Source organism: Mus caroli, unplaced genomic scaffold, assembly GCF_978045245.1.
Source record: "Mus caroli unplaced genomic scaffold, Mus_caroli_1 scaffold_1, whole genome shotgun sequence".
NCBI lineage: Eukaryota > Metazoa > Chordata > Mammalia > Rodentia > Muridae > Mus > Mus caroli.
This window is the reverse complement of record NW_028227256.1, coordinates 20,399,000-20,423,605: the sequence shown is the minus strand read 5'-3', so window position 1 is coordinate 20,423,605 and position 24,606 is coordinate 20,399,000. Positions and strand designations below refer to the sequence as shown.

Sequence of the window (24,606 nt, the reverse complement as noted above, 5' to 3'; positions counted from 1 at the left end):
CTAACCCATGATCCCAGGCAAAGTCCCACGGCAGAAAAAAATCCTATCAAGACTCAGGTGCAGGTATCGGGCCACTAGCTCCTGGAGTTTGTTTCACGCTCTGCCATTATCAGATTCTTTGGTTGTTATTTTGCCTAGAAGTATTCTTACAGCAGGTTCGCCTCTGGTCCTTAGAACCATAGTCTTCAGCACTCCACTTAGAACCAGCCTGTTCGTTGTATAAATTCCGACGTTCTTCTGCCCAGAGCACAAATGTGGACTACTCACCGATGAAATAAATGTGCTGGCCTAATTCTTCGTGCTCCTTTGTTTCGAGAGAAGTTTGCTTTTAAGATGAGGGGACAGAGAGCTCTGACTTTTATTTTATAGACTGCAGGGACTCTAGGTGGCCTTAAGTACTGTTCCCGAAGCTTGGATTTCCTGTTTAGAGGGTGCACTGTCAAGATTAGCTTTTGTCTTCTGCTGTGGCTAATTTGTCTTCCTCTTGGAGCAGCCAGTGGAGGCGGGGTGTGGGCAGGACCGGCCTGCTGATGGAGACACCTCCTTCCACTCTCTGACCTGGGCGGGATCAGGCATATCGCTTGGCTGGGAGGAGCCCCAAGGGGGCGGATCCCGGTCCACAGGGGCGGGGCAGCTGACCCCTGGCCACTCCCGGGGACCGTGGAGGGGGGCGCGTCTCGGTGGAGCTGGTGCCGCGCGCTCGGGAGTGGGTTGGCCTCGCTGGGGCGGGGCGGGGCAGGGCGGGGCGGCGGCGGGATGGGCGGGCTGGGACGCGTGCGGCGGCGGCTCCGGGGGACCCGGCTCCTCCCCGCCTGTGCGCCGGAGCGCCGGCGGCCGCGCTGAGCTGTGCGGCGCGGGCCGGGCGAGCAGCCGCCTGCGCCCCGAGCGAGCGGAGCGCGGCCATGCCCGGGCCCTAGCGCGCTGCCGCAGCCCGCGCCCGCCGCCGCCTCTTCAATGGGCAACCTGCTCGGCGGGGTCAGCTTCCGCGAGCCCACCACCGTGGAGGACTGCGACTCCACCTGGCAGACCGATTCGGAGCCCGAGCCCGAGCAGCCGGGGCCGGCAGGCGGTGGCGAGGGCCAGCAGCACGACGAGCCAGAGCAGCCCAAGCAACCTCCCGAGAGAGCCGGAGGGCGGCCCCGCGCCAGCCCCGTGCCCGAGGACCACGCCGAGGCGGCGGGCGCGGAGCAGGTACGCGGCCCCGGGACCCACGGTGGGCCCGGAGAGGTCGTGCTCCCGGCGCCCGGGAGGGGACTGCCCCCCGGGGATGCAGGGCGGGATGCTCGGCGTGCTTGGCCCGGGCACCCGACCTAAGGGAGGCTGCGGTGCCCAGGATTGCCCGCCCCGGGGGCCTTGTTGTGAACCTTGCAGGGAAGTCCCCCCAAGGCAGACCCCGAATCCACTCGGTGTTCTTTGCCTCTGCAGCGCAGCTGGGTGATGCGAAGGTGGGGTGGGAGGAACTAAACTAAAAATAGAAGATTGTGAGGAGGACCCGGCCAGTGCCTGTTATTGATTTTTTTTTTTTAATTTTCATTTTTTAAAAAAAAGATTTAAAATGTTATTCAGAGCAAGACAACTGAACTGCAGTTGCGAAGCGGCCCGCAGCCTCCCCCCTCCCAGCGAGGGTCCAACGGGCATTAAAAGTATCACAGAAGGTTCCTGAGCAAACTTAAAATAACACCGTTCATTTCCCCAAGAGAGACCTTGCAACGACTTGAGTATTCCTTTAACATTTACGTTCACCCAGAAGACTTGTTGATCCAACCAAGCTTAAGTCAGTTGACCAATACAGTTAGGTAGATAGGTTAGAAGAGAGATAGATGGCGTCCCTTAACCTCTTGTGGCTTCAGAAACTTTTAAAAGGAGGAACTGTATATTTTTAAAGAAGTCTGCACCGTTTAAGGTTGGTGGTTCTATATTAGGCCTCCCTTTTACAACTTGAAGGAAAATGGAGCCCAAATCCAATGTGACTTTAGGGGAAGCATCACCCTTCCAGGAAGTCCGAGCCTTCCCATCCAGGTTAATTGAGCGTGTTATTGAATGGAATGCAATTTCCAGGTGTGCGGTCCGTTTTAATTCCCCATTTTGGAGAACTGTGAGCCTTAAAGGAAATCTTGTCCAGAGCATACAAGAAGAGAAAGTATGTCTGTCAAGGCCCTGCTAATGAGATCGTGGCCACCCTTGCCTTGTGTTCCCGTTTGTATTTTGCACTTAGTGTTATGTGCTCAACCCCAAAACGATATTGCATGCCACATTTCAGTGTCTTATCCTCCCATTTGTCTTCCAAGTAAATAGCAGATAGCCACTGAGAAGTTTGGAATTAAAGAAACAAAAACAAAACAAAACTTGTTAATACAATTGACTAGGTCAATTGTAAAACAACATACCATTTCAACAAATACTCTGCAACCTGAGTAAGAATAGAGCATCCTTTAACTGTTAATGTTTGTTCCTGGAAGTTCTACCAGACTTCTTAAATAATCGTTGTGACGTTGTTTTGATTCCTTCCTTACCCTATTTGCCCACTATGCGGACCGGTCAGTTCCCCCTTTAAAGTAGGTTGCAGACTGGCTTCTCCCGCTCACTGTCTTTGCTCTCATCCATCTCTGTAAACATTAGACAAAAGATGGTACCACTAACTGAAGTGAGGAAACCTGGGGTGAAAGATGTTTCAGAGGTTAAGTCAAGGCTTATGCTAAGTTTTACGTCCTATTAGACACCCAAGTGGATGGTCGAGTAGTTAATGGTCTCTATAAATAGATGCTCCATCTAGGCTGGAGCTATAGGCATGCGTTTAGTATCTATACACTGATGCTCCGTCTAGGCTGGAGCTATAGGCTTGCATTTAGTATCTATACATAGATACTGTCTAGGCTGGAGCTATAGGCATGCATTTAGGATAAGTTGTACTCAAAAAATAAAATCAATGCAAGATAAGAGGTCATCAAAGAGTCATGAGGGGTGAGAATAAGGCTGTCTATACGGGTTGTGATTAAGAGGAGCTAAAATAAAAGGGAGCAATGGTACAGGAAGCAAGTCAGGAGAGTGTGGTATTCTGACAGCCACGTGTTAACACTGCTTCAGGGCCTTACAGGGTCCAGAGCTGCTGGGAAGTCCCTGGGATGACCACTGAGACATGATTTGAGTAGATGGGGATTTGTTTGGAAAGTTCCTAATAGTCCCATTTTCAAGCAATGCTGTGGACAGAGTGTTACTTAGGCCGTGGGCTGTAGAGGAAAAGAGAGTATGCACAGTTCCTTGGTGATGATTCACTTCAGAAGAAAGCAGAGACACAGCTTGCAAGTAGGATAGACCCAGGTCAAGGGAGGCGTTATGGTTAGGATTGGAGAGAAGACAGTGTGCTTGGTGGCTGCATGGAATGGTTTGGAAGAGCCAAGTTTTGATGATCTAGGGAAGGGGAGTGTTAAGGAGCAGAATCCTTGCTGAGGAGGTAAAAGCGGCCAGGGTACAGCAGTGAACGGGGCAGACTCTGGCGGGCTGAAGGATGTCATCATTTACATGGTAGTCTTGGGGAACAGGCAGGACGTGAGTCGTTAGCTTCGTTTCACAGATGATAAAACTAAGATTCAGCTAAATGATTTGCTTAAGGCCTCACAAATATTAAAGAGCAGGACCAAGCCTCACCTTACTCTCCTGCATCCAGAGACTTGGGTCGTTGATCTTCATGACAGGATTTTTTCAAATATCCATCACTTCTAGCAGGGACAAAACTGGTTCTGACCCAATTAGTAAGACATGGAAGCAGCGACTTCTTACACTGTTGCTGGGCTCTGAGCCTTGTTCGCTTCCTCTTAAGTTCCAGCAGCTTTGTTCCCAAGATGCCGGCACTAATAACTGTCAGTCAGGTGTGTTTGCACGGATGTGTTTGGTAAATGGGAACGTGCTCTCTGCAAGTGCTTGTGGTTGTAGCTCAGGCTAAATAGATTCTGAACCTTGCTAGGCAGAGCTATTTTGAAAAGTGTGGCAAGAACCAGAATTTGAGCTTTTCCTTGCTTATGTAACATGACAGTGTAACTACTGTTAAACAGCGGAGGACTTGGTGTTAAAGTATCTCTGTACTTGTAGTAAGAGTGAGAAATCACACCACTTCAGAAATGCGTGAAAGCTGCTTAGAAGATGCCAGTCTGTCAGCACAGACAGACAGGGTGGGAAGGGTTGAGACAAAGGGTTGGGGGCAGACTTCTTGAATATTCATATCTCAGCACCGCGGTCTTCTTCATCATGTTCCGTTATACAGTCCTGAGTGTCACTGGACAAGTGCGTTTTGCCATACAACATATGGTCTGGATAATTAGAGGTTATTAGACCTGCATCTTCTCCGTTTAAAATGACATCACATTGCTGGCACTTTGTAAACAGCATGAGCGAGGCATCACGTAGAAAGTACTTCAGTGTTCATTCCACCCGAGAGCTCTGTCTTCTTGCTCTGTGTATTTATGTCAAGTTTGCTGATTTCTAGCCCACTGATCATTGAATGGGCAGATGATTACTCATGCCTTGTATGTTTGTTATGGTGCTTTGAAGTAGTTTAGAAAGCTAATTTAGTTTAAAGCCCTCCTTTTCTTTCATAAATATTGCTTGACTTTCAGGCGCAGCCAGGAGATGAAAATTTAATGAGAATCTTCTGCATAGAATTGATTTACCAACTTAACCCTTTCATGGCACCCTAGGAAATACGCTTTGTCACAGGCTCCATTGTATAACACCTGGTGGAACATGTTTTCAATTCGTTCTGAGCACTGTTCTGCATCGATACTGATCCTTAGCATTTGCCCTCCACGGGCACTGAACAATAAAGTCTTTTTATTTAGTGATATACCTTAGGACAGAAGTTTTTAGTGCAAATAAGGCAGGTTGATGCCAGCAAGCACAGCCCGAAAGCATCATGGAAGAGACAGAATCGTTTCCTTCATCTTGGCAGGTTGGAAGTGCTCAGGGGTCTTTATGGAGGTTGACTCTTTTAAGTTTGTTGCAGCAGTTTCTCAGTACTGTTCTCTGTGTAAGTGGAGTTCCACTTTGTGTCCTAGGGCGGCGAGTCCACGGAAGGAAATGCCAAACCAAAGAGAAGCTTCTATGCCGCGAGGGATCTGTACAAGTACCGGCATCAGTACCCAGTAAGAGAGGGCGGGGCTTTTGCAGTGTCTACTCTTGTCGTCTTTCTGTTTCTCTGATTTTACTCTTCCAGTAAACAAACATGTCAGAAGGGTCCTTGTGCCGTGTGTGTGTGTGTGTGTGTGTGTGTGTGTGTGTGTTTCCATACACCAGAGATTAATTTATCTTTTCCTCTAGCAGAACTTCAAAGATATCCGATATCAAAATGACTTGAGCAACCTTCGCTTTTATAAGAACAAAATTCCATTTAAGCCAGATGGTGAGTAAGCCACCTTGCTAACATGCAGGTTTTAAACAATAACATGTACCTGGGCGTGCGTTCCTTCTTCTGGGCTTCATGCATTCTTGCTGCATTTGCTGGATGATTACCTTGGTTTTGGCTTGCCGTGCCGGCTGATGTGTCCCCGGAGCCCTGGCGGGTAGGGCTGCTTCCATCCATTTAGTGAGCTGTGGAGAAATAGATATTGGTTAGTTGCACCTTCTCACTATCTGTGTGTCTTGGTGGTTATTGACAAGTTAGGAGGGGCAGGTTTCTGTTTGCTGGTTTAGTTTAGTTTCTTTCATTTAGGGAGTTTTAGTCTTCTTTTATGAGCAGAAAAGAGGAAAGATTTGTAGAGCTATCGGATTTTAAGTGATTAGACCTTGGAGGGGGTCAGATTCAGCTTTTTCATCTTGAAGATGTGGTTACTGGGATTTGAAACCTGAATGGCTGACTTGCTGGGCCACAGAATTGATTTTAGAGTGGACCTAAGTTGTTCCAGGGTCCGCAGTTCTTTTTGCTATGCCATACCTAAAAAAATTACTTAGAAGATGAACAAATATAGTGTTTGTCTTTAGAATTTCCTCTGTCACTTTTCAGAATCAAGGATTGGGGAACTACAGCAATCCCAGTTCAAACTGGGCCAAATAAATGTGCCTCGTTCACAATCGTACGGCCTCCCTCATAGAATAGGAGCCTTCCCAAGCCCATAGTGAAAACTCGCAGATTACAAACTCACAGATAAGCCAAACACTGGGGCAGCCCAGTGTGCCTCACAGTGGGTATCTGAATTGTGTGCAGGCAAACAGAAGCCAGATACACTCCTGAGGAGTTCAATGTGGGGTGGCCCGATTGCCCTGATTCTTGTCATTTGCTCTCAGTGAAAGCTGAGTGACATTCAGAGCCATGAGTCAGCTGGTGAAAGTCCTAGATTGTGAGCTGTGCTGGCTAGCTTTATATCAACCAACACAAGCTGGAGTCGGTCGGGAAGAGGGAGTCTGAGCTGAGAAAGTATGCCTGCCAGATTGGCCTGTGGGGCATTTTCTGGAGTGATGACTAACATGTGTGTGCGTGTGTGCGTGTACGCGGGGGTTACCTCACCACGGGCAGTGCCGTCCCTGGGCTGGTGGGCCTGGATGGTATGAAATAGTAGACAGAGCAAGCTGGTAAACAGTATTCCTCTATGGCCTTTGCTTCATTCCCTGCGCTGAGTTTCTGGCCGTCCTTCCTTTTAGTGATGGAATGTGATGTGAAAATGTGAGAGAAATAAGTCCCTTCCTCCCAGTGTTGCTTTTGGTCATGGCTCTGTCAAAGCAGTAGGAACCCCTAAGACACAAACATTTCAGAATGCCACAACCATGGGAAGGAGAGAGTCGTGGGGATGCTGGAAGAGAGTTCAAAGTTTGGAGGTGGTGTTTAGAAGGGGGGAATCCGGACATTTTGTCCTGAGGAGTGTTGCTGAAGTGGGCAAATCCAGGTAACTTGAACTTTTTGGTATTCAGAAGTTTGGAGGGTATAATGCACAGTGTATTTACCGTGATTTAAAAAAGAAAAAAGATAAAACCACGGGAAAATGACTCCAGCATGTTAATAATACTGAAGGAAAAATGGTGTGGTGTTACACAGATTTCTGGGAGGGGCCTTGGGGTCAGGCTGCTGGTCTTTGAGGAAACAAGGAGATGAGTTGTGGGTGTGGTTTTGTTTTTGTTTTTTGTTTTGTTGTTGTTGATTTTGTTTGCTTTCTGTAAGATTAGCTAACTGGCCCAGGCTGAGGACTGTGGCAGACTTGAGGATCACAAGGATTTCCTTAAGTTCTTACTGGCGAGCATGAGCCATTGTCAAAGGGCCTGCTTTCTGCAGGCATGAAGACTTGTGTTCCACTCCCACCCGACTTTGTAACTAGTGTGTGACATTGAACAAATTGTGCTGTTATTAATTTACTAATGTGAGACTCTGAGCAAATATTCCACATAAGAGCAGTGTTTTCCTGTTAGTCATGTGGAGATGGTAATGTTGTTTGAAGCAGTTTCCCTGCACAGAGGCAGATAGCAAATATGTTAGGCTTTGGAAAATAGTCCATTGAAATACTCAAGCCTGCAGGTGTGAGCAGTATAAAAATGTGTGCTTGTGAATATTATCACAAAACGTTGTCTTGTGTTATTTACAAAACGCTTGTTAGGCCATCATTTGCCACCCTCTGTGCATCACCCAGTATGCACTTCTGTAATCCGAGGTGCTGCTGTCTTTATTTTAATTGGGCTTTTAACATTACTGGGTGTATGGCATAGGATATTCCACTTTTAGGATCATTCTTGCGTGTTGCTTTTAAACTGAACACTTTAAGACTTGTGTGACTCACATGTTTTAATGCCATCCCCATGTTTTTAATGAATGGTTCCATTTTTCTCAATATTTGCCACATAGGTGTTTACATTGAAGAGGTTCTAAATAAGTGGAAAGGGGACTACGAAAAGCTGGAGCACAACCACACTTACATCCAATGGTCAGTAACACATTCGCCGCCTTGAGCCCTGTCCTGTTTAATCTTAGGTTTTCAAGACAATGTTAATTGAAAATTGTTCTTTCTTTTTTTTTTTAACAATCAAGGCTTTTCCCCCTGAGAGAACAAGGCTTGAACTTTTATGCTAAAGAATTAACCACATATGAAATTGAGGTAATGCAATCTCAATTCCCTTTCCAGAAGGTAGCCACATAATATCATCATTTTATTGTCCTGATAGCAACCGAGTCATTTCAATTGACTTTTCCCCTCCTTTTATATTAGGAATTCAAGAAAACAAAGGAAGCAATCAGAAGATTCCTCTTGGCTTATAAAATGATGCTAGAGTTTTTTGGAATAAAGCTGATTGATAAGACTGGAAATGTTGCCCGGGCTGGAAACTGGCAAGAAAGATTTCAACATCTTAATGAGTAAGTGAAGCCTAAGTGGTACGCCATTGGTCTCTTCCTGTAGCTGCGTTCTCTGGAAAGTAGCAATAGCTAGCCATTGGAAAGTAGCAATAGCTAGCCATTGGAAAGTAGCAATAGCTAGCCATTGGCATAGGTCTGTCTAGCTGTTGGGCATGGAAATAGCTAGTCATTGGGTGCTGGATAGGCTAGCTATTGGGCATAGGACTGGACATAAGAACAGCTAGCATTTGAACACAGGAATACATAGCTGTTGGGCATTGAAATAGCTAGTCATAGGGCACAGGACAAGCTCTAGGTATTGGGCCTAGCAACTTGACATTGTCCAATTGTAAATATTGAGGAAACAAAAATGAATTGACATTACCAGATATTGGGCATAGGACTGGCTAGATGTTGGGCATAGGATTAGCGTTTTTTGTTTTTTGTTTTTTGTTTTTTTTGCCGTAGGACTGCCTAGTCATTAGGAATAGGGATCAAAATCTAGTCAGAAATGTGTTTATTCCATCCCGTGCATTCTAAAACAAAGCGTAGGAATGAGAATGAACAAATTCTACAGAGAGCTGACAGTTCTACTCCAGAGTGGTTTCCTCTTGAGTCCTCGGCCTCCAGCCCAACGTGGCTTCTCTCCTTATATATTCCACATTTCAAGGAGTTTATAGTTTTTCATATGTTCCCTCTCCTAGGCTATAGGAGTACACATCATTTGTAATATCTTCATGCATGCAAGCTTCTTTGGTTCCATTCATAAATGCATTCTGTGATGTATAAAACTGGGTTCATTTGACGTGGCCATACTTCTACCTAACATAGAGGAAAAAGCACATTTGTCTTCATGAATTAGGGAAAGGACAAAACCTACTTCTGATTAATTCCAAAATCTATAAAGGAAAATTTAGCAGCTTTCTTAGATGAGTTTGGCTGTACCTTTTTGTTTGGATATGTGTAATGGTGATTAATACTTATAACCAAAGTTTAGTTTTAAAAATATTTTCTCCATATGCACACTGATTTTTTTCCTTTTTAATTATAGAGTGACTTATGAGTACTGGACTATAAAACTAACAATTTTAAGAAACTTTTTTTAGTACCTTATAATTAGCTGAACTGGGCAAGAATTAAGGAAAAAAAAAAAAAAACTAACGCAAGCAATTTCTCTTTGGCAAAAACAATCAGAGTTTTGGCATCAGCTCTTTAAATTTTTTCCAGAATTCTCCTCACTTTGGTAAAAGGAGTAAAATATTAGTGTTGAGGCCCCCATTTCCTTTGTTGTAAGTAACACTGTTAAATTAGGAGGTTCAGCCGAAGCTTTGAAACTCGTTAGGTCCTGACTGGAGACTCACTGGCTTATACCAGGTGAAAGTTTGATACGTAAGCTAATGTAGGTGCAAGACATGCCTCTGCCCACCTAATGCCGATAACCATATCTGGATGGTTTCTCTGTCATACTGTTGAAGAAAGCTATCTGCAAGTAAGGCTTTGGCAAACAGTGGTCACACCTCACCCTTTGGGTGCCCACCTCTCTCCTTTTGTTATTTTTGCTTGGAACGACATTCTTGTTTGGTACGTTGTTGTTGAAGTAATAAGTCATGAAGAGAATGTGAGCAAAGGCTTAAAGCTTCCCTAGGGTATCATTGTTAGGTCTTTTTGTTTATAGCCCAAACCAGAGCCCTTTCTGGAGGCTTTATTTAATTAGGTCATCTCTTAGCCTCTGATGAAGAATGGCCTGAACTCCCAGCCTTCCCACTCAGTCCCAAACTAGCAAGCCCTCTCCCTCTCATCCAATAGCTTTCTGCTTTCCCAGCTCTGGGTGAACTCTCCTAGGGGGGAAAAAAATTACATGTAGATGCCTGCTTGTCTGTGGGTGTGCCACACGTATGTGATGCCTGCTTGTCTGTGGGTGTGCCACACATATGTGATGCCTGCTTGTCTGTGGGTGTGCCACACGTATGTGATGCCTGCTTGTCTGTGGGTGTGCCACACGTATGTGATGCCTGCTTGTCTGTGGGTGTGCCACACGTATGTACAGGTGTGCCTCTAGAGGTCAGAAGAGGGCGTCAGATCCCCTGGAACTGGAGTCCCCAGGTAGTTGTGAACTGCCTAATGTGGGTGCTAGGAGCCAAACCTGGCTTCTCTGTAAGGCTTTCCTGTTTATTTATCTTTGAGACCAGATCTCTGAGTCTAGGTTAACTCCAAATTTGCCACCATTTTTGGCACCATCTTCCAAATTCTGGGATTGCAGACACATGGTATGATTTTTTTCATCACCGAAAGTTTTTATTGATTAGGTTTGGGCAGAGGATAAGGAGTGATATGGACGTATCTCCTCTATTTTCATTTGGATTCTTTTGTGATCCATTCGTAATGTCATTGCTCATCTGTGATTAAAGCTGGGAGGCATCTTGAGCTTTTTACAGTAGGCTGGCCAGGACTTGGTTGTGTGTATAGCTCAGTGGAGGAAAACTGTTTAATCAGAGTAAACTGAAGTGAAATTGAATGAGTAAGTGACCTGGATAAAAGTGGTGAAATGTGTTCAGCTATTAAAGTACAGATGCACAAATCTCCTGCTAAGATGCTGGCCAGGTCACATTTGTGATGAGGTAGGATTCCTGAGCCTCACTGAGTCTAGTTTTGGGTTTTATGTCCCTGCTGTGCCTTCTTTTGACCTATCTGATCTTCTGATAAAATTAGCACCGCCCCTTTGTCACCATAGCAGCCCCTTCCTCCATTCCTTGGTGTGGAAGCCAGGGCTGTGTACAGCTCCAGCCATATTTAACTTCTCTAGCCTCCATTTTGCCTTTCATTTCGACGTTTATTTCAAGCTGTCCTGAAACAACCAATTGCTTTGTTTTATAGATAATTTTTTTCTAGAATCCTAATCATTATTTTTCTCAGCTGCTCAGGTTTTTTAACTTCTTTTTTTCCTCGGTTGCATAAATGCTTTAACTTGTGAATATGTAAATACCAATGAATGTATATGCAAATGCCAAGTTTCCTGTTCCTCTTAGAGGGGTTCTGGCTGCAGATCTGGTATCTGCTGCATCCTGTAGTGCACCTTTTCTTTTAAGTAGTCTCCCTGTCTTCTCCACTCCTTGTTCTTATGAAGTCAGTTGTGATACAACGTTCTTTCAATATAAGAGCCCTACATGCATGTGACAGCTAAATCACTGTTGTTAGTGGGATAGTGGCTTCACATTACCCGAGTCAGGTGGTCTTCAAACAGTCAGGAGCAGTTACTGCTTCCCCAGAGGGCCAGTTCCTGTGGGTCAGGCACCCTCTTCTGACCTTCTTTGGCTCTTGCACACGCATGACACATATACACTAAACAGGTACACACATAAATAAGTTTTTAAAAGTTCAAATATTACAGATTCATAAAACTGAGACATATGTGCTGGGTTTTACCCTTTGGATTACAAATTAGATTTTAAAATAATACTTTTGGGGCAGATATCCAAAAGGATGTAGATAACAAGTTTTCTTTTATTCCAGTAGTTGCTTAGCTCAAATAACACCAATTTTTATTTTGTCTGTATTTGTTTTTAAAATATAAGACCGGAAACTATGTACTTATATATCTCTAGTAATTTGACATATTTTTCCAACATTCCCAGGTGATTTAGTAATTACTTCTAATAAAAAACTCAAGCACTTTTGGAAGCCGAGGCAGATATATACAGTGCTTTCAAGAAAATTCAATGTCTGCTCTAAAACAGAAGTTAGCAAGTTAGAAGCAAGTGCTGATTCTGTTGTTGTAGCAATCCTGGGTAAATACATGCCCGACCTGCTGACCTCAGGCGTGGGTCTGTGATGGAGGAGAGGGCCCTAAGGGCTCAGCCAAATGTGTGTGTATGTTCAGCTGAACAAGGCTAGGGAGATGAGTTATGAATTGTAACAAAGTTTGGAAAACGCTAGTCCAAGCATGGCCTCGGTTTTGAAAGAGAAAGGTATAAGTGTCATGTGGGGGAAGTGTGTGTTTAGAATCAAGGTTGTTCTAAGTAAGATCTGAAGCCTTTTAATAAGGCAAGGCTGGTAAAGATGGAGAGAATAGGTTAAATTGAATTCAGGTGTGCTGTTACTCAGTCCTAAATCCTGTTGTTGTAGATGATACTAGGAGTAACAACTGGGGTGCTAACACCTGAGGGTGATAGCTGACACGTGCTCATAATCCCAGGTGGTACGCTTGCAGCCACACTGCATACGTGAACACAGGCACCCACAGAAGAGTTCTAAATAACGTCCCTATTCACTGAGTTTGTTCTCGCCCTCCATTTGTTTCCTCTCGTTGGAGTTTTGCAACGGGGGCAGTGAGAGTGAGAGTTCTTTTTCCCCCCATTTTACAGGTGCAGACACTGAGGCTTAGATGGGCATCATACTTTTTCATTGCAGTTAAGGAACTCTCTTAGGTCCAGAGATTTAGTCCGTTATCAATCATCATGGAGGGAAGCATGGCCGCATTTAGGCAGACGCGGTGCTAGAATGGTCACTGAGAGTTCTACCTCGGGATCAGCAGGCAGCAGAAAGAGAGCAACATTTGAGCCCAGCTTTGGCTTTAAAGCCCCAGAGCCAACCCCCAAGGTGACACACTTCCTCCAACAAGGCCACACCTCCTAGCAGTGCCACTCCCTATGGCCAGACATTCAAACACTTGAATCTATGGGGACCACTCCTATTCAAAGTGCCACAAGTAATAACGCTAGGGTAAGGCAAGCTCTGTCAAGTAGTTTTGTTTTCTTTGTCAGAATTCTTCTAGGTAGACAGAGGACGAAGCACTGCTTTCTGGATTTTGCTGGTCATTTGGTGCTGTTAATGATACCGTTCAGCTTTTAGCTAGTGCATCTCTGTTAGCTAGTGCATCTCTGTTTGTTAGCTAGTGCATCTCTGTTTAGCCCTGGTTACCTGTGACCAGAAGCATACTTCTTTGATGTCTCAAGTTCTGAAGTTCACCGTAGATGGCAGAAGTCGTATGTACAGAGTCCTCCACATCCTCTGTTTTGTTCCACGATGAGGTTTTTAAGTTAGGCGTAGTAGGAGACAACAATAACTAATAACGAAGCAGAGCTTTAATAACATTACCATAATAAAGGCTACGTTCATGGCTCCTTCACTCTCTCATCTTCTACCATGGTCGTTTCTTTTCTTATGGCCGCATCGACTAACCTGATGCTTGGCTGTATGTGCGAAGCTGCTCTTTTAGAATACTAATCTTCAGTGACAATAAATTGGCCCCAGCAAGGACAAAGTCAATCTTAGTGGTTCTTTATGTTGATGCGTCTCTTAAAGAGGAGAGTTGGTTTTTACATTTGAGTTTCACACTTGCTAGATTACACTGCAAGGTTTCACATCCATTAAACAAAATGCATTCTATTTTTTTATTTCGTTAGAGTCACTATAAGACTTATTTTCTTACTTTGCATTTCTGTAAACACCCTCTCAATAGTTAGGGTTTTTCTACTTTTCTTCTCCTGATTCTTTTCTCTCATTTTATTCAATGCTCTCTTTCAGGTCTCAGCACAACTATTTAAGAATTACTCGAATTCTTAAAAGCCTTGGCGAGCTTGGATACGAGAGTTTTAAATCTCCTCTGGTAAAGTTCATTCTTCACGAGGCTCTAGTGGAGAATACTATTCCCAATATCAAGCAGAGTGCTCTGGAGTACTTTGTTTATACAATTAGAGACAGGAGAGAGAGGAGAAAGCTCCTGCGATTTGCCCAGAAACATTACACACCGTCAGAGAATTTCATCTGGGGGCCACCTAAGAAAGAACAGCCAGAGCGAAGCAAAGCCCAGAAAACCCCGACTCAGCCCGCGTCGGGCTCCAATGGCCAAACGTCTACACACAAGAAATCCAAGGACTCCAAAATTTCCTCAGGAGCTAGTCACGTAAACAGCAAATCAGTGGAAGAAAAAAAGGGGGCATCAAGAGAGCCTGGGGAGGAGGCGGACAAGCCGAGCCCAGAGCCTGACAGTGGAGATCCCAAGCCAAGAAACACAGAGAAAGACAGTGCTGCTGACCAATCTGATTCTCCACCCGAGCAAACAGTTACTGATACCGCAGGAAAAGGGGAATGTCCAACTTCTTCTGAAAAAGATGGAGAAGGGGAAGAGCAGAGCCAAGACTCTGAAAATCCTGAAAATGCCGGTTGTCATGCTGAGGTAGTGACACAGCAAAATGTCACAAACCCACAAACCAGTTCTGGTTAAAGAAGTAAAAACAAAACAAAACAAACAAACAAACAAAAAAAAAAACTGCTTTCTAATGTGTCCTGAAGAACAGAAATGAGGTCACATTTAAAATGATAGCCACCTGTGACTTTTGCTGTAAGCCCTTTGTTCTTGTTTTTATTTTGGATCACAATGAATTGGACATTTAATAAGAAGTTTTAAGACCAGATCCAATAAAAGAATACATTTAGGATGTGTTTTCAAATTCTGTATATAACAGTCACTTTAAAAATAGTTTCAAGTTATCTAGATGCAGTTCCATAGCATTTGGTATTCAACACGTTCTCTTGAGAGATTCCTGCAGACATCAAGACCCTCTGGTGATGCGGCAGCACCTGGTTTTTAGCCTAGTGAAGGATGCTGCGTGAGGTGTGCCCAAATGTTTCCAGAAACTAGTCTGGATTCCCTGATTACAGCGCCTCTGTGCTCTTAGCTTTGGTGGCTGCTGTGGCTGGTCCTTCCTTCCCATTGGTCTGCTGTCCTCGTCTTCCCAGCTCTGCTTGCCTGGGCATCATCATCTCTCTCAGCCTCCACATGAGTGTTCTAGTACACGTTAGGATCCTTTCCTGTACCAGTGTCCGGTATAACAGACGGGATTTTTACTAGTCTAATTTCAGGATTTTTTTTTATGTTCATAATAATAAAAATATTCTCAATATTAAGTGTTTAGAAAGGATTTTTTGTGTGTATGTGAAAAAAGGAACAAAAATAGACTTGTTTTTTTGTGGCTGTTCTATACAAAATTGATAGTTGATTATGGATGCAAATCACTGAGGAATATTATAAAAATCACAAAAAATTAGTCATTTTGAAAAGATGACTCTTTATATTGTCAGCAAGCAAATTGTCCTTTAACCCATTAGTGTAGTGATGCCCTGAGGCCTATGCTGATGTCACCAGTCCAGGGTGTCTATACATGTCTATGCATCTTCATGTATCATGTGTATGTTCATCTCATCTTCATGCACTCTGTCTATGTTCATCTTCCTGTATTGTGTGTGTATGTTTGTCTTCATGCACTGTGTCTATGTTCATCTTCCTGTATTGTGTGTATATGTTGTTTATCTTCATGTATTGTGTGTGTATGTTTATCTTCATGTATTGTGTGTATATGTTTATCTTCATGTATTGTGTGTGTATGTTTATCTTCATGTACTGTGTCTATGTTCATCTTCCTGTATTGTGTGTATATATTGTTTATCTTCAAGTATTGTGTGTGTACATTCATCTTTCATTTGCCATTTGAAATTGAGAACAGTTTGAAGTTATATATACCGACTTTAAGTAAATATTAGATTTGCATAGAATTGGTTGAAAGTTTTATTTTCTACAGTGTTATTGCTAATTATTAGTACAAATGAGAAGACAATCAGAAACACTGTGATAGGAACTTCAGAATATTCATACAGACAAAATGATGAACAGAAAATATTTTTACTTTTTTTTTTTTTTTTTTACTGAGCAAAGAACTGACTTAAAAATCTCTCTTCAGCTTTTCAGAAAAGCCCCATATGTTTTCACCCACCCCACCCACCCGCACAGCCCAGGGAACATTTCCTATTTCCTTTTCGTAGTACATATAATCGTTTTCTTGGCTTCTTCAGCCCACAACTTTCAGTGGTGTTTCCTACAAAATACTCCCACTAGTCTTAGGTTAGGTTTTTAGAAATAAGATTTTATTGTTTATTGTTCGATATACACAGCCCAGATATTTATCCCTACTTTATTTGTGCACCATAGTGGCACAAATATGATACATACTTATTTGTGAATCATATCCCTGTAAGTAAGACAAGAAACACTTTGTCATTCTAGGTACATAATACACCAGCTTTAGCTTGTACCAATGTGTGAGGTGTTAAGATTTTGAGGTAGTAATCTTGGTTTAAATTCAGTTTAATGCAAGGAGTTCATGGGCTCTCTTATGTGGTGTTTGTAGCAACAGTCTAAAGATCTTAGTAGACATTTATACAGGGTTCAGGAATGAGAGAGGATTGCCAACTCGGGATGAGTTGTAGGGATATGAGCAATTAAATAATATATTACTTTTGAACACACAATGAAGCATTCAGACCACTTTAAAGGTATTTAGTATAAAAACATGGGACCCGGAGACTAGAGAGATGACTCGGTGATAAAGAGCTCTTGTTGCTCTTCCAGAGGACCAGGGTTCAACACTCTGTGCCTATACTGGAGAGATCACAATAGCCCCTACTACCAGGGGATCTGGCTCCTTGTTCTGGCTTCTGGGGGCAGTGGGACCTGCATGCATGTGGTGCACATACATACACTCAAGCGCATACATACACAGAAATAACTTTTTAAAATAGACATGGAGTCAGATACTAAAAATATTTTTCTTAAAAACCAAGCTACCAGATACTAAAGTTAATAGAATACAAATTACTTAGAAGTTACAGTATGCCAGAACCCTTAGAAATAAAAACACTTACCAATTTAGATTCTAGAGTATTATTCCTTATTAGTGGTTTTGTTAGGTTATGCTACTTAATTTGAGAATACTTAGTCTCTAGAGGAGTACACCCTGGCTTTCATCCAAAATAGTGGCCTTTTTCTTGCAGCAGTTATTTAAACTGCATCCTCATAACATGACAACGTTTCCTACATTTAATCTGTAAATAGCAGAGAAAATAGTGAAGAACAAGTTGAAGTAAGTCATTCCTCATGCTGATAAAAATTGAGCATCTCGAATTTTTTCTATTAAGGGCACTTTGTACATTTAATAGTTTTTTAACATCAGATCTATAGATGATGTGTTTTATGTGTGTGTTCGCTACCAAGCAGTGGTCCAAATTTGACTTAGCTGTTTTGTGTTTCTCCAACCACCATATGCTTACAGTAATTGAGAAGCTGTTCTAGGAGATGCTGTGCGGCATGGCCAAGTAGTTAGATGCATTGCTGAGCATCCACAGGTGTTCTCATGTGGTCTTTGTTGTACCCAAAGCGTCAAGGATACAAAGTATCAACTGTCGATAAAATTACATTTCACAACAAATAGATGCTATATTGCTTGATTAGCTTGGTGCAGTTCTAATATTTTTTTTGCTTTCATATTTCAGAGGAGAAAATATATGTGAAGATATTTTGAAATACTATAAAGTGATAAATAGTTCTATATTTCTGTATGGTGGAGATGTTTCTGACATTAAGATTATTGTATTGTTCTGTGTTTTCCAGATCATTCTCATAGGAAATTTTAAATGATCATGACTTGAAAAAAATAATATCTGCTTTCTCTAAATCGAGGCTTATTGTCAGTTCTAAAATTAAATTGTATAGTTTTATTTTGTTTTTAGGTTTTGAAATTATAATTTATAGTTTTAAGGAATGAAGACCTACAACTCAGGAGTTACTAAGAAAGTTTTAAGACTTGGTTTTTGATGTTACGTATATAAATAAATGAATGTGTAATAAAAACCTGTCATAGCCATGGTGCATTGTACCACGCCCTCCTGATTTTAATAATTTACTAGGAATGAAGGTAGGTTGGGGTGAGAAGGAAAAAACATACACCGAGGTAGTCCTTAGAAAAATCATTTTGATAAATAAACCTACATGCCAATTTTTTTAAGTGGTTAAATGAGCAAAGAATATTTGGATAGTTGTTTTAAGGTCAAAGTTTGTAATATATTTAGTCAAGAAAATGTGAAACTATTCTCCAGGCTCCTCTAAAATCTGTGTTTTGTAACACAAGAAGATCATTTAAAACATCTTAGTTATAATTACATGCACAGGTCTTTAGTGACTATTTGGCGTAAGATTCCTTGTTACAGGAGGTTTGGGGAGTAGTTGTTTTTAGAATATTTTCCTTTTCCTTTCACTGTGGGCACGCGAGTGCATGAGTATGTGCTAGGATGAAATGTGACATGCTAGAATCACTCAAGGCAGGAGTAGGATTAAAGGAAGATGGTTGAGTGAGTGTTGCCTAGCAATGCCTGTTTACTTACCTCTTTAAGCATTGACTTTATTGCAGGAACAGGTTTGTGTGGGATATCTCTAGGCTGACAGTGAATACTACCTCACCCACTGTTCTGAGGAGCCAACACAACCCAACAGATTGTACTCCAGGACAGTCTACATTTAGGAATCTCATTATTGAAATTAACATTGCAGTTATAACATGAATGCCTAGAGGTTTCAGATGTGCCTTAATGAACGTAAATGGTTTTCATTCAGAAGTTCTCATTACTATCCCATTGTAAACTCTTGCCAAGAGGAACCCTAAGCACCCATTCTTTTATTTATTTATTTTTATTTATTTATTTATTTATTTATTTTTATTAGATATTTCCTTTATATACATTTCAAATGCTATTCCAAAAGTTCCCTATACCCTCCCTCCGCCATTCTCCCCTACCCACTCACTCCTGCTTCTTGGCCCTAGCATTCCCCTGTATTGGGGCATATAAAGTTTGCAATACCAAGGGGCCTCTCTTCCCTGTGATGGCCAACTAGGCCATCTTCTGCTACATATGCAGCTAGAGATACGAGCTCTGGGGGTACTGGTTAGTTCATATTGTTCCACCTATAGGGTTGCAGGCCCCTTCAGCTCCTTGGGTGCTTTCTCTAGCTTCTCCATTGGGAGCCCTGTGTTCCATCTTATAGATGCCTGTGAGCCAGGCACTGGCATAGCCTCATATGAGACAGCTATAACAAGGTCCCTTCAGCAAAATCTTGCTGGCATTGTGCAATAGTGTCTGGATTTGGTGGCTGATTATGAGATGGGTCCTCGGGTGGGGTAGTCTCTGGATAGTCCATCCTTTCATTTTAGCTCCAAACTTTGTCTCTGTAACTCCTTTCATGGGTATTTTGTTCCCTATTCTAAGGAGGAATGAAGTATCCACCCATTGGTCTTCCCTCTTCTTGATTTTATTGTGTCTTGCAAATTGAATCTTGGGTGTTCTATGTTTCTGGGCTAATATCCACTTATCAGTGAGTACATATCTAATGACTTCTTTTGTGATTGGGTTACCTCACTCAGGATGATACCCTCCAGGTCCATCCATTCTTAAAGGATATTCAACAATGTGTCACCTTTGCTGAAAGAATTCAGAGGCACAAAATGTCACTGGTGCTAGATTGTTTCTATGTTTCTTCGTTCTGTTACACGCTGGCCCAGTCAAACACCCTTTGGTTAGTACAAGTCATAATGATGGTTTTGCTTTCTGTTCTTGCATTTAGATACAAACTTAAAATGGACTGTTATTAGAGAAATTATTTAAGCCTTCATTCTCATAGTTGTTTGGAGGAATCGGAAATTAGTTTGAAAAACTTTCATATTACCTTCTTAGTCCATACGTTTAAAAAGGCTTATTCTTGCTTTCCCTCTAGATTAGAGAAAGTATTCAAAGGCATCTAATTTTACTAATTCTCTTGTGAAATGTATTGTTTTCATTATTTGTGGAAAATAATTTTCCTTGAATTAAATTTTTCATGTGGACAGTCTTCTGATGTACTTGTGTGGCCCTAACCGTGGCTGGCTGCTAGTGGTTTAGAGAGGAAGGCATGGCTAAAAATCATGTGACCATCTTGAAGGCAGAGCAGGCTCCTTTCATGGGTGTGTGGGACCTTCAGAATTGTCTCTGGATCATGAAGGTGTGATCGCTGATGCCCAGGATAATAGGCCTTCTTGGACCCTATGCTTAATGGGTGTCACTTCGATGGGTGTCCTTTTCCCCAGGATATCTACTATAATTTATCTGCTATCATTTTATAGTGGTTCGGAAATTTATGAGCAATTGAACATCTGCTATGTAAATTAGTTCTATCTTTATACCTGTCCTGGGAAATACTGAAAAATCACCCTTTACATTGGTTCTTCAAATTTCTTTTGGGCTATTTTTTTTAAATGCCATATTTTATAGGCAGGACTCTGGAGAAATATAACTTAGAGAAAAAAATATATATATACCTTTGCAATATAATGTTTTCTATATATTTAGGGATTTGTCAGACTAGCTTACAAGCTGTGGTCCAGATTGTCCAACAGTGGTTGTCTACTAACAGAACATGGAGGAATCTAGTAGCTGTTCAGTCCACAAGGCCGGGTTCTCATCTGGTCTCCAGGATCCACTGGAATCTGTAATGGGAATGAAGGAATGGACATGCCAGCAAAAGCAGAAGCAAGCAGGCCAAGAGAGCCACCTTCCTTTTTCTATATCCTTTATGTAGGCTGCCAGCAGAAGATGGGGACCCAGAGTAAAGGTGACTTCCCACCTTAAAAAAATCTGTATTAAAGATCTATCTTCCCACTGCAAGAAGTTTGTTTTAAGAAAGAAAGAAAGAAAGAAAGAAAGAAAGAAAGAAAGAAAGAAAGAAAGAAAGAAAGAAAGGAAGGAAGGAAGGAAGGAAGGAAAAGAAAACCCTCACAGGTGTGCTCAGCTGCTTGGGTTTTAGTTAATTACAGATGTCGTCTGGTTGCCAACCAAGAATAGCTGTTATGTTTATATTTTAAAAACAAGAACAACAAAAATGTTCTTGTAAAGCGGGTGCAAAAGGGAGCTTAATGTCCACTTATTGCTCTAAAATATTTTCCAAATCATAGCACCATAGTGAAAAAAAATTTAAATGATGATCAGCAATTAAAAACAATGAATTCATGAAATTCTTAGGCAATTTGATAGACCTGGAGGATATCATCCTGAGTAAGGTAACCCAATCACAAAAGAACGCACATGATATACACCCACTGATAAGCAGATATTAGCCCAGAAACTTACAATACCCAAGATACAATTTGTAAAACACATGAAACTCAAGAATAAGGAAGACCAAAGTGTGGATACTTTGCTCCTTCTTAGAATGGGGGAAAATTACCCATGGAAGGAGTTACAGAGACAAAGTTCAGTGCTGAGATGGAAGGATGGACCATCCAGAGACTGCCCCACCTGGGATCCATCCCATATACAACCACCAAACCCAGACACTATTGCATATGCCAGCAAGATTTTGCTGACAGGACCCTGACATAGCTCTCTTTTGTGAGGCTATGCCAATGCCTGGCAAATACAGAAGTGGATGCTCACAGTCATTTTTTGGATGGAACACAGGACCCCTAATGAAGGAGCTAGAGAAAGTACCCAAGGAGCTAAAGGGGTCTGCAACCCTATAGGAGGAACAACAATATGAACTAACCCCCCCTCCCCCGAGCTGCATCTCTAGTTGCATATGTAGCAGAGGATCAGCCATCAATGGCAGGATATGTCCTTGGTCTTGTGAAGATCATATGCCCCAGTACAGGGAAATGCCAGGGCCAGGAATCGGGAGTGGGTGAGTTGGGGAGCAGGGCGGGGGGAGGGTATAGGGGGCTTTGGGGATAGCATTTGAAATGTGAATGAAGAAACTATCTAATAAAAGAGTTTGAGAACTAGAGGCAGCTAAGGGATGCTACGAGAGAAAGAGACAGTCTTCCCCAAAAAAGAGCACCCCAGCTGATTATCTGATATGGTCAGCACTGAGGACATACTCATGCACAGGGCTGAGAAGATTGTAGCTATGTATTTGGGAACATATATGTATGTGTATACACATACACACACATATATAAAGGGAAAAGAAGTAATGAAATTGAAGAACAAAGAGTCAGGTAGACACTTGGGAGGGTTTGGAGGTAGGAAAGCAAAGGGGGAAATGGTATAATTATGGTCTCAAAAGAAAACCTAAAAAATTATGCAGCTTGTATTATCTAGAGAAACCAGGTATAGAAGACACTTTTAGCCTAAGGAATGCTCAACTACTGGGCTTGAATATTTTCAACGCCAATTGGCTTATGGTTTTATGTGAACAAAGACACAGCGAAATCTAAGTTCCTGCAAATACCAGAGTTCTTTGAAGCAAGAGGGTGAGAGACGCCGTGGGGTGTGTTGTGAGGATCAGCCCAGCCGGGAGCTCTGTGCTGAGGTGATCAGCAATTGGTGTGGAAATAGACCCATTAATACTCTCCATGAACTGTGATTTCCACATTGACACCTTCATTACGCTAATGGAATTAATCAAATGATCAGTACTGAACTGAATTCCTTTTTTATGTGCAGACAATCAGAGTTACTAAGCTGACTCAGTGATAGGTGGCAGATGGAGTTTCTGTCTCCAGCACTATCTAGTTGTCTGCATAGTAATTGTATGGCATCACAACTAAGAATAAAGTGAGGGCCAGAGAGAAGGGTCAGGGGGTAAAGATGCTTGCTGCCAAGCCTGACATCCTGTTGGATTACCTGTAAGACACATGGTGGAAGCAGAGAGCTGACTTTTGCAAATTGTCCTTTGACTCTCCCAAGTGCACCACAGGCCTCTCAAAGGTACACACTCCAAAGCACAGGAGCGCGCGCACACACACACACACACACACACACACAGTAAATACATGAAAGTAAAGAAACCACAAAACAATACATGAGTGAGAACAATTTTAAATCCTTTCTTAAGTTTTTTATCTTCTCTAAAGCACTTTTGTTTGTTTCCTAATTGACATTGGTTCGTTCTTTTTGCTGTCTAAGGAGGTTTGGGGACAAAAAAATGTCTAGGCACTATTTTAAGTTGGAAATTGTTGGGTCTCTGGTATTTCAGGGAACTGGGTGGGGCTCTTATAAAGGTGTGTGTGTTCCCCATTACCTGGCTCCCATCCTCTAGGGGTGACGGAGTTTCCTCTGCACTGTATTCTCCTGCAGTGTGAACCACCCAATGCTTTCCACGCTTGCCATGTGTAGAAGTTGTAACCAATTTCTGGGTCTGTATGTTCCTATGGAATACTTCCTTTATAATTCTATAACTGCATTAGCACAGTTAATCCCAAGCAAGTGGAAAGTGCAATAGCTTCTGTTGCTAAATATTGTGTATTGTTTCTAAAATAGAAGACTTTCTATTATTTTCATGTAGACTTTCTTTAGGATTGTTATTTTTTAACAGCTATTGTGTTTAAGAATTATTATACCATGAAAATTAATACAAGTCAATCAAGCTTAGGGAATAGTTTAGTATTGTGGTAGAGTACACTGTGTTGATTTTGCATAATTAAAATGTTTTTAAAGAGCTAGGAAAAAAAAAGACTTGCTGTTTTCCAGTGATTAAACATAGTTTTTCTCATGCTTAACATCTAAGATATCTCCTTTAATCCTCTAAAATAAATATTTTTATTATAAAGGGTTAAATCTTACTCATATGAAGTTATTTCTACTGTGAGACTTTACATGGCAGATTGTGTATGCACCTACTTAGATATATATCTTGCTTTTTTTCATTTTTAAATGCCTATTCAAAGATGTGTCTGAGGAGGTTCATAAATATGATAACTTTTTCATTTAAGCAGGATAGAATTTGTAGGAAATTAAACATTTTTAAAGAAAAATTTGGTCATGAGATACAAGTGAGGAGACTCTAGAGCAGTGGTTCTCAACCTCCGTGATGCTGAGACCCTTTCATACTGCTCCTCATGGCGTGGTACCCCAACTGTAAACCTCCCTGATGCTGAGACCCTTTCATACTGCTCCTCATGGCGTGGTACCCCAACTGTAAACCTCCCTGATGCTGAGACCCTTTCATACTGCTCCTCATGGCCTGGTACCCCAACTGTAAACCTCCCTGATGCTGAGACCCTTTCATACTGCTCCTCATGGCCTGGTACCCCAACTGTAAACCTCCCTGATGCTGAGACCCTTTCATATTGCTCCTCATGGCCTGGTACCCCAACTGTAAACCTCCCTGATGCTGAGACCCTTTCATACTGCTCCTCATGGCCTGGTACCCCAACTGTAAACCTCCCTGATGCTGAGACCCTTTCATACTGCTCCTCATGGCCTGGTACCCCAACTGTAAACCTCCCTGATGCTGAGACCCTTTCATACTGCTCCTCATGGCGTGGTACCCCAACTGTAAACCTCCCTGATGCTGAGACCCTTTCATACTGCTCCTCATGGCCTGGTACCCCAACTGTAAACCTCCCTGATGCTGAGACCCTTTCATACTGCTCCTCATGGCCTGGTACCCCAACTGTAAACCTCCCTGATGCTGAGACCCTTTCATACTGCTCCTCATGGCCTGGTAC

The 24,606-nt window shown here is 42.4% G+C and overlaps 1 protein-coding gene across 2 annotated transcripts; it reads left to right on the top strand.

Annotated features, from left to right (window-relative positions):
• The first annotated feature begins 817 nt into the window (after positions 1-817).
• On the top strand, positions 818-18,224 carry Ogfrl1 (opioid growth factor receptor like 1). Of its 2 annotated transcripts, none has more exons than XM_021169840.3 (7): positions 818-1,191; positions 5,049-5,135; positions 5,311-5,392; positions 7,817-7,895; positions 8,000-8,066; positions 8,178-8,323; positions 13,826-18,224. In XM_021169840.3, exons 1-7 carry the CDS (start codon positions 955-957, stop codon positions 14,523-14,525), a joined length of 1,398 nt encoding a protein of 465 aa, XP_021025499.1. In that variant the 5' UTR covers positions 818-954; the 3' UTR covers positions 14,526-18,224. The 2 variants fall into 2 exon arrangements, with proteins under 2 accessions (XP_021025499.1, XP_021025509.1); XM_021169850.3 differs by having other exon boundaries at positions 5,314-5,392; positions 13,826-18,223.
• Positions 18,225-24,606: the final 6,382 nt, after the last annotated feature.

Coding starts and splice junctions, on each gene's coding strand:
- Ogfrl1 (XM_021169840.3), top strand. CDS start 955: ATGGGCAACCTGCTCGGCGGGGTCAGCTTCCGCGAGCCCACCACCGTG. Junction 5,136..5,310: donor AGTACCGGCATCAGTACCCA/GTAAGAGAGGGC, acceptor CTTTTCCTCTAG/CAGAACTTCAAAGATATCCG. Junction 8,324..13,825: donor AGATTTCAACATCTTAATGA/GTAAGTGAAGCC, acceptor GCTCTCTTTCAG/GTCTCAGCACAACTATTTAA.